The 16,438-nt window shown below is 41.0% G+C and overlaps 1 protein-coding gene across 3 annotated transcripts in view; it reads left to right on the forward strand.

Moving 5' to 3' along the window:
* Positions 1–41: 41 nt before the first annotated feature.
* Positions 42–16,438, forward strand: part of ddx31 (DEAD (Asp-Glu-Ala-Asp) box polypeptide 31) — a 131,367-nt gene continuing 114,970 nt past the window's right edge. For all 3 annotated transcript variants that reach the window (XM_072240094.1, XM_072240093.1, XM_072240095.1), the window contains exons 1-6: positions 42–439; positions 3,992–4,257; positions 8,865–8,943; positions 10,198–10,241; positions 12,093–12,163; positions 14,464–14,528. In XM_072240094.1, coding sequence (XP_072096195.1) covers positions 338–439; positions 3,992–4,257; positions 8,865–8,943; positions 10,198–10,241; positions 12,093–12,163; positions 14,464–14,528 — 627 coding nt within the window. In that variant the 5' untranslated portion in view covers positions 42–337. The remainder of the gene's footprint in view (positions 440–3,991; positions 4,258–8,864; positions 8,944–10,197; positions 10,242–12,092; positions 12,164–14,463; positions 14,529–16,438) is intronic.

Here is a 16,438-nt window from a genome sequence, read left to right on the forward strand (position 1 = left end):
GAGCGGCCGAGCCGGGGCGTCCACGCAGATCGCCTGGGAAACGAGAAGCGTGAATCGGAGCCTACACGCGTCAGGCTTGGGCTAAACAAAACGTGCGTGCGGAACCAGGAAGGAGGTCCCGCAGGACTAATCTCCCTTGGGCTTATCTTTCTCTGACAGCACTTGTTTTGTTGCTGAATTAAAATCGTTGTATTTGAGGAGTTCAGGTGGCTTATTGCCTTCCGGCCCGGCTTTCCCCCTCAGACCGACCCGGCGACTCTCCGGTCCGGTGCCAGCGGTATCTTTGGAGAACTGAGGCTCCTGGAGTTTGTCCCAAGTCGGCGCAGCTCCGGCAGACATGGCCGATGAAGGGTTAATGATAAATATTACCACCAACACCTTCATCAAAAGGAATCCAAAAGACCATCAGCGCAAGACTTTCAAAAGTACAGAAAATAGGGTAAGATGGCTCTGTGAATTGGTTGCTACTTTCATTTACTAAATTGTTTTATTCACTATCAATAATGTACATTGCTAAAAGATTGTAAACGTTACCAACTGGCTGTAACTAGATAGGATAAAGGTAACACAAACACGAGGATGAAGGTAGCATTCCCTTTAAAAGATGATCTATACCATGTGGTATGCCCTTGAAACATTGTACCGGGTATTGGTGCTTCAGTTAAAATTGTTTTCTTAAGTAAGGAATGTTATGTTCGTAGCTCTTCCTTGGAATAGTTCTTTATGTTCTCAGGAACACCTAGAAACCAATGTTGACACACGAGACTGCAGATGTTGAGATCTGGAGCAACCAACGATCTGCTGGAGGAACTCAGTGGGTCGAGCGGCATCTGTTGGGAGAAAGGAATTATTGATGCAGGGGCTTGGCTGGAGACGACTACAACTCCTTCCCTGCCACAGAGGCTGCTCTACACGAAACGTCAACTGTTTATTCTGTTCCATAGATGCTGCCTGACCTGAGTTCCTCCAGCATTTTGTGTGCGTTGCCGTGCATTTCCAGGATCTATGGAGTTTATCGTGTTTGTGCTGCTCGAATTGCTGACTTCCTCCAGCCGATAATTTGTGACAGTATATTGACACTTGAGTGTGGGATATTGTTGCTTGAATGTGTTGCAAGACGGTGATCTGGTGTGAAGAATAGAGAGAATGAGGTGTCTGATCTAGAGCAGTGACGATGGTAGCTCATGGAGGTCTTCTCTAGGTCATGGGGTTTGAAAGGTAAGAGAAACTTCATGTGGAACCATTGAAGACATTTCTGAGCACAAAGAATATTCTGGTTGTCTCTCAGGAGAGAAATCTGAACAGAGAACTGTGGTGATACCCAAGAAGGTGAAGGAATTGTGTGTCTAGTGCTAGGACCAAAGGTATAATGCATTGGTGAGTGTATAAATTACAGACAAAATCTTATGTGAGAACATTGTGAAGACCTGCGCTCTCTTTAAACACTGCGGGACCTGATTCCCATGAAGCTTAACAGGAAAATTTATTTAACTATTGTTTTGTGCAACACCTTAGAAACAAAGTGAATTAAGAGAATGGAAGTGAGTTCAAGTTTGTTTATTGTCATTCAACCATTTACATGTATGCAGCCAAATGAAACAACGTTCCTCTGGACCAAGGTGCAAAATACAGTACATGTAACTCACACACGGCATATCAAATAAAATTACCACAAATACCTTAACAAATAATAAAGTATATTCCAGAAGATTGACATTTAGCATAAGGTGCATTTATTTTGCAAGTTTAAGAAGTAAACAGGATAATGCTACCAGCACTTCATACGTGATGAGACCTGTGTGGTGGCAGGGAGTTCAGTCATCTCACTGCTTGCAAGGAGAAGTTGTTTCCCCATCCTAACAGTCCTTGTCCTGGTGCTCTGGTAGCTCCTGTCCGATGAAAGAGATTGTGGGACTGATGGGAGGGCGCATCAACAATGCTAAGGGCTCTGTGTACATCGCGCTGCTGTTAATTATCTCAGATGAGTGGAAGAGAGGCTATTTGCTAGAGGAACTCAACAGGTCAGGAGAGCATCTGGGGAAGGTAATGGAGGGTCAGTGTTTCGAGTTGGGACCCTTCAGCTGGACTGAAAGGGTTGAGGGGATATGGTTAGTATGAAGAGGTGAGGGAGAGGAATGGGGTAAGGACTGGCACACAATGGATTGATATAGGTGAGAAGAGACGACTGACAGATGGTGTCAAGTGGGGGAGGGAAGGATGGAAGTAGCCACGGAGCCTGGGAGGGGATAGGTGGAGGCAACGAAGGGCTGCAGGCCAAGAAATTTAATGGGAAGGTACAGCATAGAACCATATAGGGGAGATGAGGTATGGAAAGGTGGACCAACAGTGGATATCTCCACTCTACTCTTACAATCCCAATGGATGATCTCTCCTGAAATGTCAACTATCTATTTCCTTCCGCAGATAACGTCCAACCTGCTGAGTTCTTCTAGCATTTGTTTTTTGTTCCGGATTGCAGCATCTGCAGTTACTTGCATTTCAGACCATAAGACATAGGAGCAGAATTGGGCCATTCGTCCCATTAAATCTGTCCTGCCATTATATCAGGGCTGATTTATTTTCTCTCTCAACCTCATTCTCTTGCCTTTTCCCCATGGCCCTTGTCATCCTTGCAAATCAAGAACATATCAACCTCAACTTTAGTTGTCCCCAGTGACTGTGTATGAAGAAATACCTTTCTCATCACCGTCCTAAAGGGATGTCCTTCTATTCTGTGGTTGTGTCCTCTAGTCATATCCACTCTATCTAGAACTTTCAATATTTACAGGTTTCAATAAGATCCCCTCTCATTCTTCTAAATTTGAGTGAATATAGGCCTAGAGCCATCAAAGGCTCCTTGTACAGTATGTTAACCCTATCATTCCCAGGATTATTCTTATGTACCTCCCCGAACCCTCTCCAATGCAAGCACATGTTTTTTAGATAAGACAACCAAAATTTCTGAATTAAGAATCTGTTGGGTTTATCACTCACGTTTGCATTCATCTGGGACACAAACCAATTTATTGTTAAGTGAGGCCAGTTACTTAACTCCTTAAACAAGTGAAAGGGGAAAGTCAAAAACCTGTAGATGCTGGGAACCCGAAACAAAAATGAAAATACTGGTGACGCTCAGCAGGTCAGGTAGTGTCTATGGGAACAGGAACAGTTGGCATTTCGTACCTGACGAAGAGTGAGAACAAGTTTGTTTCATATAATATGAAACCCTTATGGAGAAAGTGGAATGAGCTGTCATTAGCCAAGCATGCTGGAAATGAGATTCTGAAGTTATGGTCAGACATGTCAAGATGGAACCACTGGGTCATGTTGGAAGTGCTGAGATTGGGAAATTGCATGGAAAGGAATGGGAAAAGTTCACTTTGATCAAGTGTTCCCAACTTGGGATCCATGGACTCCTCGGTTAATACTAGGGGTCTGTGGTATAAAAAAATGGTTGGGAACCCCTGGTCTAGACCAATCAGTGCAAGCACATGACACTAAGAAGATGGGATATACGTAAGATTTGGGACATACTGTACATTCACTTGAGTTGAAGGATGATTTCTGTGATCTAAGTCGTCAGTGGACAGGACATTGCTTTGGAGGAACCTACACCACACTATATGGAGTAGAATTTGAACAGAACGGGGGAATACTAAACTGTGAATTCTACTCCACCACCACTGACTTGATGGCCCAGTCTATCTATTGTTATCAATCCAGGGGACTGATCTAGGTGCTGTGAGGGCATGCTGTTGGAAGCAACACCAAATCTATCCAAAGATAATTGTGCAGCCCTAAATGTTTAACTTGTAGTTATGCTGTTAATTAAAATAATACATCAATAAAAAGTTTATAATATCTGTTTATCTGTGCTGACAGGGGTGCAGGAAGGAATGCTGATGGTGTGACAATAATACAAAGTCTTTCATTTCCTATTGTGTTACTTTGTTCCTAAGTGTGATGTTTTCTCCACTGACTTTATACACAGGTGCAGCCCAGCAGAGGAAAACATCAATTACAGGAAAGCTCGAAAAGTGTCCCTCCTGTGAAACCAACAACACGGTCATCTTCTACAGTGACCAAAACACACAGAAATGCCAAGAAGCGACCTCATTGTGAGCAGGTGCCTAACTTGGCTCCAAAGAAAAGAAAAATTGTGGAAGAGCCGGGGGACAGAGGAGAGCAAAAGATGACAGATCCTATCAAAACCTCCTCTTTATTTAGAAACAACCCCACGATCCCAGAGATTCACAAGTAAGAGCTGAGTTTAAAACAGTAAATTTCTTTACAAAATCTCCAACTGTGCTTTTTCTTTCATTGGGACACATTCACACAACAATTCTTGAACATTTTAGTTTAGGCCATACATAGAGGCAGAATTAGGCCATTCGGCCTGTCAAGTCTGCTCTGCCATTCAACCATGGCTGATTTATTATCCCTATCAACCCTTTCTCTTGCCTTCACCCCATAACCTTTGACACCCTTGCTAATCAAGAACCTCTTAAGCTCTGCTTTAAATATACCCATAGTCTTGGCCTTCGCAGCCATCAGTAGCAATAAATTCCACGGATTGCCACCCTTGAGCTAAAGAAATTCCTCCTCATCTATGTTCTTAAGGGATATTCTTCTATTCTGAGGTTCTGTCCTCAGGTCCTAGACCCTCCCATTGTTGGGAATGTCCACTCCACATCCACCATACCTAGGCCTTTCAATGTTTGGTAAGTTTCAATGAGATCCCTTCTCATTCTTCTAACCTCCAGTGAGTACAGGCCCAGAGCAATCAAACACTCCTCGTACATTAATTCTTTCATTCCTGGCATAATTCTTGGAAGCCACCTCGTGATCCTTTCCAATGGTAGCGTATCCTTTCTTAGATACAGGGCCCAGAACTGCTCACAATACTCTAAATATGGTCTGACATAAGGCCTCAGCATTACAAGTTACAAGGCCTGCCCTGGATTTTTAGTAGTAATGTTATCCGATCAGCAAATAAGTTTTTCCTGGAAAGAACATGGAGTTAGCCAGAGGGAACAGAAATAGGAGAGAACAGGGTCCTGTTTGATTATGATTCCCCAATGGCCGAAAAGTCAACAACCAGTCATGTATATTGAATTGAATTGACTTACATCCTTCATATACAGGATGAGTAAAAATCCTTATGTTCGGTCTCCATCTAAATGTGCAATTTATAGTAATTTATAATAAATAGTATGAACAACAGGACAGTCAATATAACATAGAAATACAATTGAATTAGCATGAATTAATCAGTCTGATGGCCTGGTGTTCCAGAGCCTGTTGGTCCTGACTTTTATGCTGCGGTACCGTTTCCCTGATGGTGGCAGCTGGAACAGTTTGTGGTTGGGTGACTGGGGTCCCCAATGATCCTTCAGGCCCCTTTTACACACCTGTCTTTGTAAATGTCTTGTATAGTGGGAAGTTCACATCTATAGATCTGCTGGGCTGTCCACACCTCTCTCTGCAGAGTCCCGCGATTGAGGGAAATAGTTCCCATACCAGGCAGTGATGCAGCCAGACAGGATGCTCTCAATTGTGCCTCTGTAGAAAGTTCTCAGGATTTGGGGGCCCTTACCAAACTTCTTCAACCATCTGAGGTGAAAGAGGCACTGTTGTGCTTTTTTCACCACACAACCGGTAAGTACAGACTACGTGAGATCCTTGGTGATGTTTATGCCGAGGAATTTAAAGCCGTTCACCTTCTCAATACCAGATCCATTGAAGTCAGTAGGGGTTAGCCTGTCTCCATTCCTAATGTAGTCCACAACAGCTCCTTTGTTTTTGCGACATTGAGGGAGAGGTTGTTTTCTTGACACCACTATGTCAGGGTGATGACTTCTTCTTTGTAGGCTGCCTGATTATTATTTGAGATCAGCCAATTAGTATAGTATCGTCAGTAAATTTAATTAACAGATTGGAGCTGTGGGTGGCGACATGGTCACGGGTATACAGAGAGTAAAGGAAGGGGCTTAGGACACAGCCCTGAGGGGCACCTGTGTCGAGGGGCAGAGGTGACGGAGCCCACTCTTACCACCTGCCAGTGATCTGACAGGAAGTCCAGGATCCAGCTGCACAAGGCAGGGTGAAGGCCGAGGTCTCTGAGCTTTTCCAAGCCTGGAGGGAATTATGGTGTTGAGTGGTGAACTGCAGTCCAAGAGCAGCATTCTCACATAAGCATCTAGGCTGCCTAAGATTTTTGCACAGTACTATATTTGTCAACATGGAGCAGAGAGCAATTTTGTAAATCGGTGGGAGCAAAGGATGTTGGGAATGGCAAGGTAGGAGAACTGCGGGATAGTTGTGAGACAAGTGGCAGACAAGGAGTGCCGGGGGTTGGTGCAGGGGCAGACACACCCATGCCTGAGACACCATGTGGGGTCATTAGATTCCAAACAATTGGTTTATTGATCATTACAGAATGTCTCCCTTCTCTCTCCCTTCTCCTTTACCCAACCATGATTCCCACCTTGTCCCCTTCCCACTCTCAGTCCACAATAGAGGCCCATATCAGAATCAGTTTATCATTCCCCACGTGTCATGAATTTTTTTTTTGTGGCAGCAGTACAGTACATTATATAAAATTAGTACAGTGCTGTGCAAAGTCTTGTGCACCCAAGCTATCAATATGTGCAAAGCCATTTGCACAGTACTGTAGATGCAAAGATGAATAAGAAAAGGACGGATAAATTTGGCATGTTTTTCTTCCATTTCTATAATGTATGAAAGTCCAATGAGCATTGCCTATCTGAAATGACATGGGGGTGAATACAATGGAAATGTGCAATTTAAGGAAGAAGAATCTGAAGCAAAAACATACTGCAATGCTAATGAGGCAAAATAGAAAGAAGACATGCTTAACAAAGACATGAGTTTTACTTCTGGTAAGTTGGTGGCAAGCTTGGTTGCAGTGGCCTCTCTGGGTCCAACAAATGGTGCAAATGTGTGTCTTAAACAATCTTCCTCTGCCTGCAAGACCCTGTTGGATGTTGGTAATATAAAATACTGCAAGCCCGTCGCATCGGTGAGACTGATGGTGGGGGAGCTGTGTGGCCTTGGTTACTGCACAGACCAGCCCTCATGCCATGACATTGCCTGCTACAGCCACTAGCTGGAGGAGGTGACAGAGGCGATGTGGGAGAAAACAGAGGCAGGATGGGCACACTAGAATCTGTGCGGGTTGGGGACTGACCTCTCCAATTGGTGTTAGTATCCAGGGTTTGTTCTTTGGAAGATAAGCTGGATTGCTTCCAGTTGACCCAGCGCGAGACAAGCTGATTTGCCTTCATCTGCTGAACCAGTGCGAGATAAGGAACTGCTGCGTACTTGCTCTTGCAGAAACATGGCTCCAGAACAACATCACATGCACCATCAATCTTCAGGCCCTGCCACTCGGATTTGTGCTAAAATTATTTTGTGGCTGTGTGTGCTGCATCGTAATTATGTGTGGTGTGTGTGACTGTATGGATTGTGTTTTGCACCTTGGGTCAGGAAGAACACTGTTTCATTTAGCTGTCCTTGTGAAAACAATTTCAACACAAATGTTCTGAGGTCTGCCAATCTAAAATAAAAGCAGAATATGTTGGAAGCATTCAACAGGTCAGACTGCATCTATGCAAGGAGGCCAAGTTCATGATCGAAGAGCAGTCATCAGAATAGTATCCCAACTGGTAACACAGACAGGTATGACAACACGAATGCCCAGGTATGGAAAAATCAACAGAAGGTGGTGGATACAGTCCAGTCCGCCACTGGCAAAGCCCACCCCACCGTGGGGCATATTTACAGGGTGAGCTACCACAAGAATGCAGCGTCCATCATCAAAGACTCCCATTTTGTCTGTGCTCTATTCTTACTACTGATATCAAGCAGGAAGTAAAGAAGCCTTAAGGTCCACGCGTCCAGGTACAGGAACATTATTACCCTACAACCATCAGATTCCTGAACCAGCATGGATAACTTAACTCACCACAGCACTGATCTGATTCTACAACCTACAGACACACTTTCCAGGTCTCTTTACATCTCATGTTTTAAATACTGTATTTTTTACTTGTATAATTTGGCTAATGCATATCCATCATTTGTCAGTTTTTGTTTATTGTTTTTTGTAAATTCTACCCTTTTTTTATATTCCTGAAAATGCCTGCAAGAAAATTAATTTTATGGTATTATATGGTAACATAAACATAGATTGATAAACTTTATTTTGATTTTGACTTTGAGGCTCAGTGAGGGGAAAAACAATTAGTTTTAAGTTGCGCGGGGCGTGGGTAAAGTATGTAGAATGCGGAGACAATATTTGTGATGGGCTGAAGCCAAGGCTGCCCAAGTGACCTGTTTGGTGAAATTCATGAGGGCATAGAGAGTGTGGGAATGAGCACAAGTCGATACGTTAAAGCTATGACATGCAGGTTAGAACCATTGCTGAAATTAGATGTACAGAGCTGCAAGTGCCCAGTATATCTTGCTGCATCTGCGGGAAGAGAAAAGAAGGAGTTAATATTATAGATAGAAAACTTCTGGCAGAATTGGCCAGTTCTGATACAAAACAGAAAATTTAGAAAATAAACTAAATTGGATGGTTTAAAACCAACATTGTCAATCAGAGAAAGGAATAAACAGTACTGATGAAAGGTCTCAGCCCAAAACATCGACTGTTTATTCCTTTTCATAGATGCAGCCTGACTCGCTGAGTTCCTCCAGCATTTTGTATGTGTTACAGTAGATTTCCATCATCTGCAGAATCTCTTGTGTTTATGATTGGCAGTCATTTGCCTTTGAAGACCATTGTGTGGATATCATATTATAAGTTTTCTGATTTTTCTCCTTGTTTATATTTTAAGGCAGACGGTGAAAACATTGAAAGAATCTATTTTTACGACAAGCCATTTCAAGGAACTTGTTGAGCTCCACCCACATCTGGTCAGTAAGAGGATTCTCCTGCTTTTTTTATTTATCTGTCATCATTAGTGTAGCAAGGGACCAAAATTAAACTATTTGTTATCTGCTTGGGAAATTAATCAATTGGCACTGGATCTATGTGAGCAACTGCAGTGCAGATTTAGGGGTTACAGTTCACAATTCCAATGAAGAGGAATCAAATATAATTTTGATATCAGTCTCATCCTACGCCCGGATTTGATTTTTTTTCAGTTTTATAGTTTTGTTCAGTTTGGGAGTGTTCTTTTCATTTATTACTTTTTATCAAAACTAGGTATTTTCTTTACCAATAGAAATGCAAAACTTGTGATTGCGAAGCATAGCTAAATCAAAACAGTGATAAATTAATTATTTCTTCAATAAATGTTCTTTTACATTATTTGGAACATTTTTGTTTTATCCCATTTTCATCCACTATTGTCCTTCCAGCCTCTTTCTCCAAGTCACCAGTGTCATGTAAAACACCTGTGCATCATGCAAGTACATCTATAATTATTTTGAAAAGCACATGTTGAGATTCTTAAAACAAAATGAACAGAAGTGTATTCTGCATGATGGACACTTATTGTCACTATAAGTATTTATCTTATAGGCCAAAGGCAAAGGAGCAGAATTAGGCTGTTTGGTCCATTGAGTCTGCTGTGCCATTCAATCATGGCTGACTATTTTTTCATCCTAACCTCATTCTCCTACCTTCTCCCCATAACCTTTGACACCCTGACTAATCAAGAACCTGTCAGTCTCTGCTTTAAATATATCCAATGACTTCGCCTCCACAGTCTGTGACCATGAATTCCACAGATTCACTACTTTTCTAGCTAAGATAATTCCTCCTCATCTCTGTTCTAAAGGGATATCCTTGTATTCTGAGGCTGTGCTCTCCGGTGCTGGACTCTCCCACAATTAAGCCATCCTTCGCATGACCACTCTATCTAGACCTCTGTTCTCACAATAGTTGTCACTTATTGGGAGAAAATAAACTAATTTGCAGGTGGACTTTTAGAAGAGCTTTTTCATCAGTTCACACTAAAAATTTAAGCTTTAATTTTGTTCAATCTGAAAGTAAGCATCTGGCATGGTAATATTGCACACTTGAGAACTTCTCTTTAAAACTGGTCTTCATCAGAGCAGTTCATTAATGAGTAAGTTTTCAGAGTTCCACTACTCTGTGGGGGTGGGGGGAGTGAAATAATCTTCCCCTTTGGTCAAGGACACATTTTCTACTTTACTATTCAGGTCTCCACACTCAGTGATGTCCTGAAAGTTTCTAACATGACCAGGTAAGCAGCAGATTTCTCCATAACTCTTTCTGTTTTTAACCATGCTTGATCCCTTCAGTTGGCAAACAAATGGGTTAATTCAGTATCATCTATGGGTTGTTTTGTTTTTTTTCACTAGAGGCAGTCTTTTTAAAAAGTTCTCAATCTGGAAAGTTGACTGTTCCTGCCATAGCGGACGCCTCCAGCGCTTTCTGTTTTTATTATTGACTTTGGTCCAACAAGCCTGATAGAGTTCTTTGAGGAGGTGACCAGGCATGTAGATGAGAGTGGTGCAGTGGATGTGATCTATATGGATTTTAGTAAGGCATTTGACAAACTTCCACACGGTAGGCTTATTCAGTAAGTTAGAAGGCATGGGATCCAGGGAAGTTTGGCCAGGTGGATTCAGGATTGGCTTGCCTGCAGAAGGCAGAGGGTGGTGGTGGAGGGAGTACATTCAGATTGGAGGGTTGTGACTAGTGGTGTCCCACAAGGATCTGTTCTGGGACCTCTACTTTTCGTGATTTTTATTAACGACCTGGATGTGGGGGTAGAAGAGTGGGTTGGCAAGTTTGCAGACGACACAAAGGTTGGTGGTGTTGTAGATAGTGCAGAGGATTGTCAAAGATTGCAGAGAGACATTGATAGGTTGCAGAAGTGGGCTGAGAAGTGGCAGATGGAGTTCAACCCGGAGAAGTGTGAGGTGATACACTTTGGAAGGACAAACTCCAAGGCAAAGTACAAAGTAAATGGCTGGATACTTGGTAGTGTGGAGGAGCAGAGGGATCTCGGGGTACATGTCCACAGATCCCTGAAAGTTGCCTCACAGGTGGATAGGGTAGTTAAGAAAGCTTATGGGGTGTTAGCTTTCATAAGTTGAGGGATAGAGTTTAAGAGTCGCGAGGTAATGATGTAGCTCTATAAAACTCTGGTTAGGCCACACTTGGAGTACTGTGTCCAGTTCTGGTCATCTCACTATAGGAAGGATGTGGAAGCATTGGAAAGGGTACAGAGGAGATTTACCAGGATGCTGCCTGGTTTAGAAAGTATGCATTATGATTAGAGATTAAGGGAGCTAGGGCTTTACTCTTTGGAGAGAAGGAGGATGAGAGGAGACATGATAGAGGTATACAAGATAATAAGAGGAATAGATAGAGTGGATAGCCAGCACCTCTTCCCCAGGGCACCACTGCTCAACACAAGAGGACATGGCTTTAAGGTAAGGGGTGGGAAGTTCAAGGGGGATATTAGAGGAAGGTTTTTTACACAGAGAGTGGTTGGTGCATGGAATGCACTGCCTGAGTCAGTGGTGGAGGCAGATACACTAGTGAAGTTTAAGAGACTACTAGACAGGTATATGGAGGAATCTAAGGTGGGGGCTTATATGGGAGGCAGGGTTTGAGGGTCGGCACAACATTGTGGGCCGAAGGGCCTGTACTGTGCTGTACTATTCTATGTTCTATGGTCAGTGTCTCATTAATAATGTCAGATATGATTTTTAATAAATCTGTGTAGATATAGACACAAACTTACATAATCAGTTAATCTGTATTGGCGAGAACATTTGAACTATAACTTGATCCAATGTTAATTGCTCACTGTTTCAAGCACTTTGTTCACTTTAGATGCTTCTTAAATGCAAAAGTTTTCTGAACTTATTTAAAACCAAAAGAAATGCTGAGAGATAGTCTGTCAGAATTAAAAGCTGTGTTTTAAACATTTTCTGATTTTTGTTCAGATGTTTAGTTTTTACAATATTTTCTGCCTAACTTCAATGACTGTGGGTATTAAATTGATTATTTGTGTATTATTTGTTCTGGGTTTACTTCCATATTAGTCTTCCTTCATAATCAATGTGTTCTATTCTTGAAGCATTCAGAAGCAAGCAATTCCAGTGCTGCTTAATGGGGAGGATGCCCTGATACAGTCGCAAACTGGCTCAGGTACTTAGTATATGTATTTTGTTTCATTACATGGGCAGTAGAAGTTGAATAAAGAAGATGGAACAATATAGCACAGGAATGTATCTTTGGCCTACTGGTGGAGGAATTTCTGTAGCCAGAAGGTGGTGAATCTGAAATTCATTCTCACAGACAGCTATAGAGGTCAGGTCTTTGGGAAATGTTGCAGTGAGAATGTAGTGGACTGGGGTTGAGAGGGATAATAATCGAATGGTGCAGCAGAGTTGATGGGCCAAATGACCTAATTCTACTTTATGTCTGATTAATCTCATCTGCTTCCATTTCCTGCCCATTCATGTGCTTGCCTAAATACCTCAAATACTGCCATGGTACATGTTTTTATCATCTTCCCCACCCCCACCCACACTCCGGTAGCACACACAAGACATCTACCATTCTCTATTTAAGAGAGGAAGTTTCCCCTCACTTTAAAGCTATGCCTGAAATACTTTACATTTCTACCCTACAAAAAAAGCTCTGTTTACTTTATCTACATCTCGTTATAATTTTATGTACTTTTGTCAGGTTGCACCTTAATCTCTGACGTTTCAGAGGAAATCGTCCAAGTTTGATAGTCCTTGTAGCTAATACACTCTAATCCAGACGACATCCTGGTCAACCTCTTCTGCATGCACTTGAAAGCCTTCTCATCCTGCCTAAAATGTGGTCACAAGAACTGAGCACAGTACTCCAAATGTAGCTAAAGTTTTATATTACTGCTCTGTGACTTCCTGATTTCACGCTGTATGGCTTTGTTGGTGACGGAGTGGAGATGCTTCTCTACCAAAGGAGGTGTAAGGCCTTCCTTCCCTCCACTAGCCTGCAGGTCACCCTTGAGCAAGGTGTAGCACCTGATTTTCCCCCCCGCCCCAACCCCTGATCAAGATCCCGTGAAGCCATAGGAACAGGTGGTGCATATCACAAGTCCTGGTAATGCAACCACTGACAAGAGACAGACAACCTTTGAAGAGTATTGATAATGGCTGGGTTCACCCATCTTGTAAAGACACTACCCAGAAGAAGGCGATGGCAAACCACTTCTGTAGAAAAATTTTCCAAGGACAATCATGGTCAAGACCATGATCGTCCACATTATAAAACATGACACGATGATGATGATGACGCCTTTGCCATCCTATCTACTTGTGTTGCCACCTTCAGGGAGCTATGAACTTGCACCCCAAGATGCCTCTGTACATCAGTGCTCCTAATGGTTCTGCCATTTACTACGTACATTTGACCTCCCAAAATGCAACATCTTGTATTTTCTAGTTAAACCTCCATCTGCCATTTCTTTGCTCACATTTTCAGCTGACATATATTCTGCAGTATCCTTTGACAACCGTCCTCAGTATCCGTAACCCCATCAAATTTCATGTCAGTAAGCTTCAATAACAGCTGCGTGCTATAAACTGAAATAAGGAAAGAAGTCAGGAGTGCTAAAGAAATGAAAGACTGTGTTTCGTTTGGACTGAGGATGTCATACAGATGCTGTAAAAAGAGCTGAACTTTATTCCCTCACTGGTTGTCTTTCTTTGACATGACACTGAATTGATTATTATGAAGCAATATTTTTAACGTATCATTTCTGTGTCAAAACTAGCAATTAATTCACAACAACTGATCTCCTGTGAAAGTAGACCATTTCATATGCATACCTTTTATTGAATACCCTGAAATTTTGTTGGTAATATCAAAAATATTGGCAGTATTGTCGGCAGCAAGCATGTTAAATGTCACTAGATATACTTCAAAAATAAGCAGCAAGTTAAAAGTGGAACTTGTGCAATATTACAAGCTACTTATAACACCACTTTGTATTCATTCATGATTAATTTTAAAAGTTTGAAGCACCAAATTATATGAATTATGATTAAATTGTTGTGCAATAATGGGAACTTTCTATATTAGACTAGCATCACTGCTGAACTTTCTTGTAAACTTCATTTATCACCTCAATACACAGGCAATCATATTTTTCTTTCAGGGGGTTATTCTGAATTGGGGAGCATTGCATAACTATATAAGCTGAGCTCTTGCTGAGAAGTCTTAGTAAATCATGAAAGACTAACAAAATATATCAGTTAACCTTGTGTATTTCTTTGTGTTGAAATATTTTGTTTTGCAAAGATTATTGGGTTGAATCGCTACATAAATTAGTATGTAGATGATAATTGGAAAGAGTTTAATTTTGTGAGATTGAGGAAGTTGGGTTTAGTGAGTGGGAGTGTATGGCAAAACAAGGCTTGCTTGCCCAGACGCATTTTGTTGTTTGTATCCAGGTAAAACATTAGCATATGGTGTTCCTCTGGTCCAGTCTTTGCAGTCTGTTCAACCTAAAATACAAGTAAGTTGTCCTTTAACAAATCATCATTGAATATTTGAGTGATCTTTAAATGTTATATGGTACCTACACTTTTATATCTGAGGTCTGCTATGTCTTTGTTGGTTTACAGATCATGTCTGTAACTAATAACATTCTGGAAGTAAAACACATAAAGAAGAAGGCAAAATAATGCTAACATTTCTTTTATTTTTCTTAGTTGGGATGTTGGTGTTACAGGCAATATGTTATCCTTTCATGTCACAAGTTCCACTTTCTGTTGCATGGAATAATATTTCCTAAGCTTCTTACAATCCTACTACTTTCCAATCCTATGCCCAATTTAACTTGTCAAGGTCTCTCGTAATTTTACACCCCAATTAAATTTACCCCCAAATCAAACTTGCCCCCAAATCCCCTTTGTTCCATTGAAACCTACCATTGTCTAATCAGTTTGCCCCGGAAACTATAATTCTGTAGTCTGATGACATAAATTTCATCCCCATGCTTTCTTGTGCTATCACATCTTTTATATAATGAGGTGGCCAGAATGGCATGCAATACTCAAACTGTGACCTGGCCAATGTCTTGCGCAGTTCTAACCTGACCACCTTGCTCTTGTGATCTGTGCTTTGAGCGATAATCTTGTATGTTTTCTTAACCAGGACATTTACCTTTCCTGCCACTTTCAGCAGTCTGTGGTTATGCATTCTAAGATCCCTCTATACTTCCTGGTATCCTTTCTTTTGTTGGGAATTCCCTTGGGTTGATTACCTCCCAAATGCATTAAATTGACTTAAATTCTATTTATTAAATTTGTGCCTACTTAACCAATTCATTGATATCTCCTGCAGCATTGACCCATCTTCCTTTCTGTCATTGCTTATTTTGGTATTGTCAGTACATTTCTTATTTATAGCCCTACATTTAAGTCCAGCTTGCCCATTCACACCATGACAAGCAAACATCTTTATATGATTATACAGTACAATTGCTAGTATTAAAAAAACAATATTCTCATTGCTATGGATCTATGCACGGAAGTGAAAAAGATTAACCAGATCCTGCTGTAATTATAATTGAATTTGAGAAGAGCAAACATGAAACAAATACTAAGCTCCCATCCAGCTATTGAAATTTTCTATACACTGCAGTAATCTGGCTTCAAATTCCAAGATTATAATTCTCTAACCGCAAAGCCCAAACTTTGAGCTTTTTTTTTTAATATCATATGTCATTCTTGTAATTTAATGAAGCTGCTATACTGGTGTGAGGCAGTAAAAGCTGACAGAAGTGTTTGAGAGTTGATGTGACAAGCTGAATTGTTGAAATAATAAAATAGCTTGAAACTTTAACCAAGCTATACTGCTTCAGTTTTGAAGTTTATAATTATTTGTTCCTTCCTGCATTTCATGTAGCAATGTATTGCTTATTAAATTAAATTTACTTATTATGTTTTGAAGAGTAGATCTTTCTGTTGCTGTGTGTTTTTATGAGTGGGGAGATCATCCACTGCAGAACATTCATCTCATGTAAATATTTATTTTAATAAGCTAGATCTTTTTCCATATATATAGAAAACATTTGAAAGAAAATGCATTTTCCATTCTCTATATAATTAAAATTGATATATTCCCAGAGTCCAATATCAATGAATTACAGCTGGTCTCATGAATATAGTAAAGAGACCTGATAGAGTAAATGACGATAAAGCATTATTGATGTGTTAATACTTTTTTGGATATTACTGAATATTGCATTTTATGAAGTATTTAATGAAAATTGCTGGATTGTTGTAAGTGCCCCTCTAGTTCCAGATGTCCTTCAGCTCACCCTACTTAAAAGTAACTCTAGATCCAAACCATGTGTCTAGCTCAGTTGTAGCACTACCAGTACGTTCAAATTAAAAAAACTGAATTGATACCTGGCATCAA

Source organism: Mobula birostris, chromosome 22 (assembly GCF_030028105.1).
Source record: "Mobula birostris isolate sMobBir1 chromosome 22, sMobBir1.hap1, whole genome shotgun sequence".
Taxonomy (NCBI): domain Eukaryota; kingdom Metazoa; phylum Chordata; class Chondrichthyes; order Myliobatiformes; family Myliobatidae; genus Mobula; species Mobula birostris.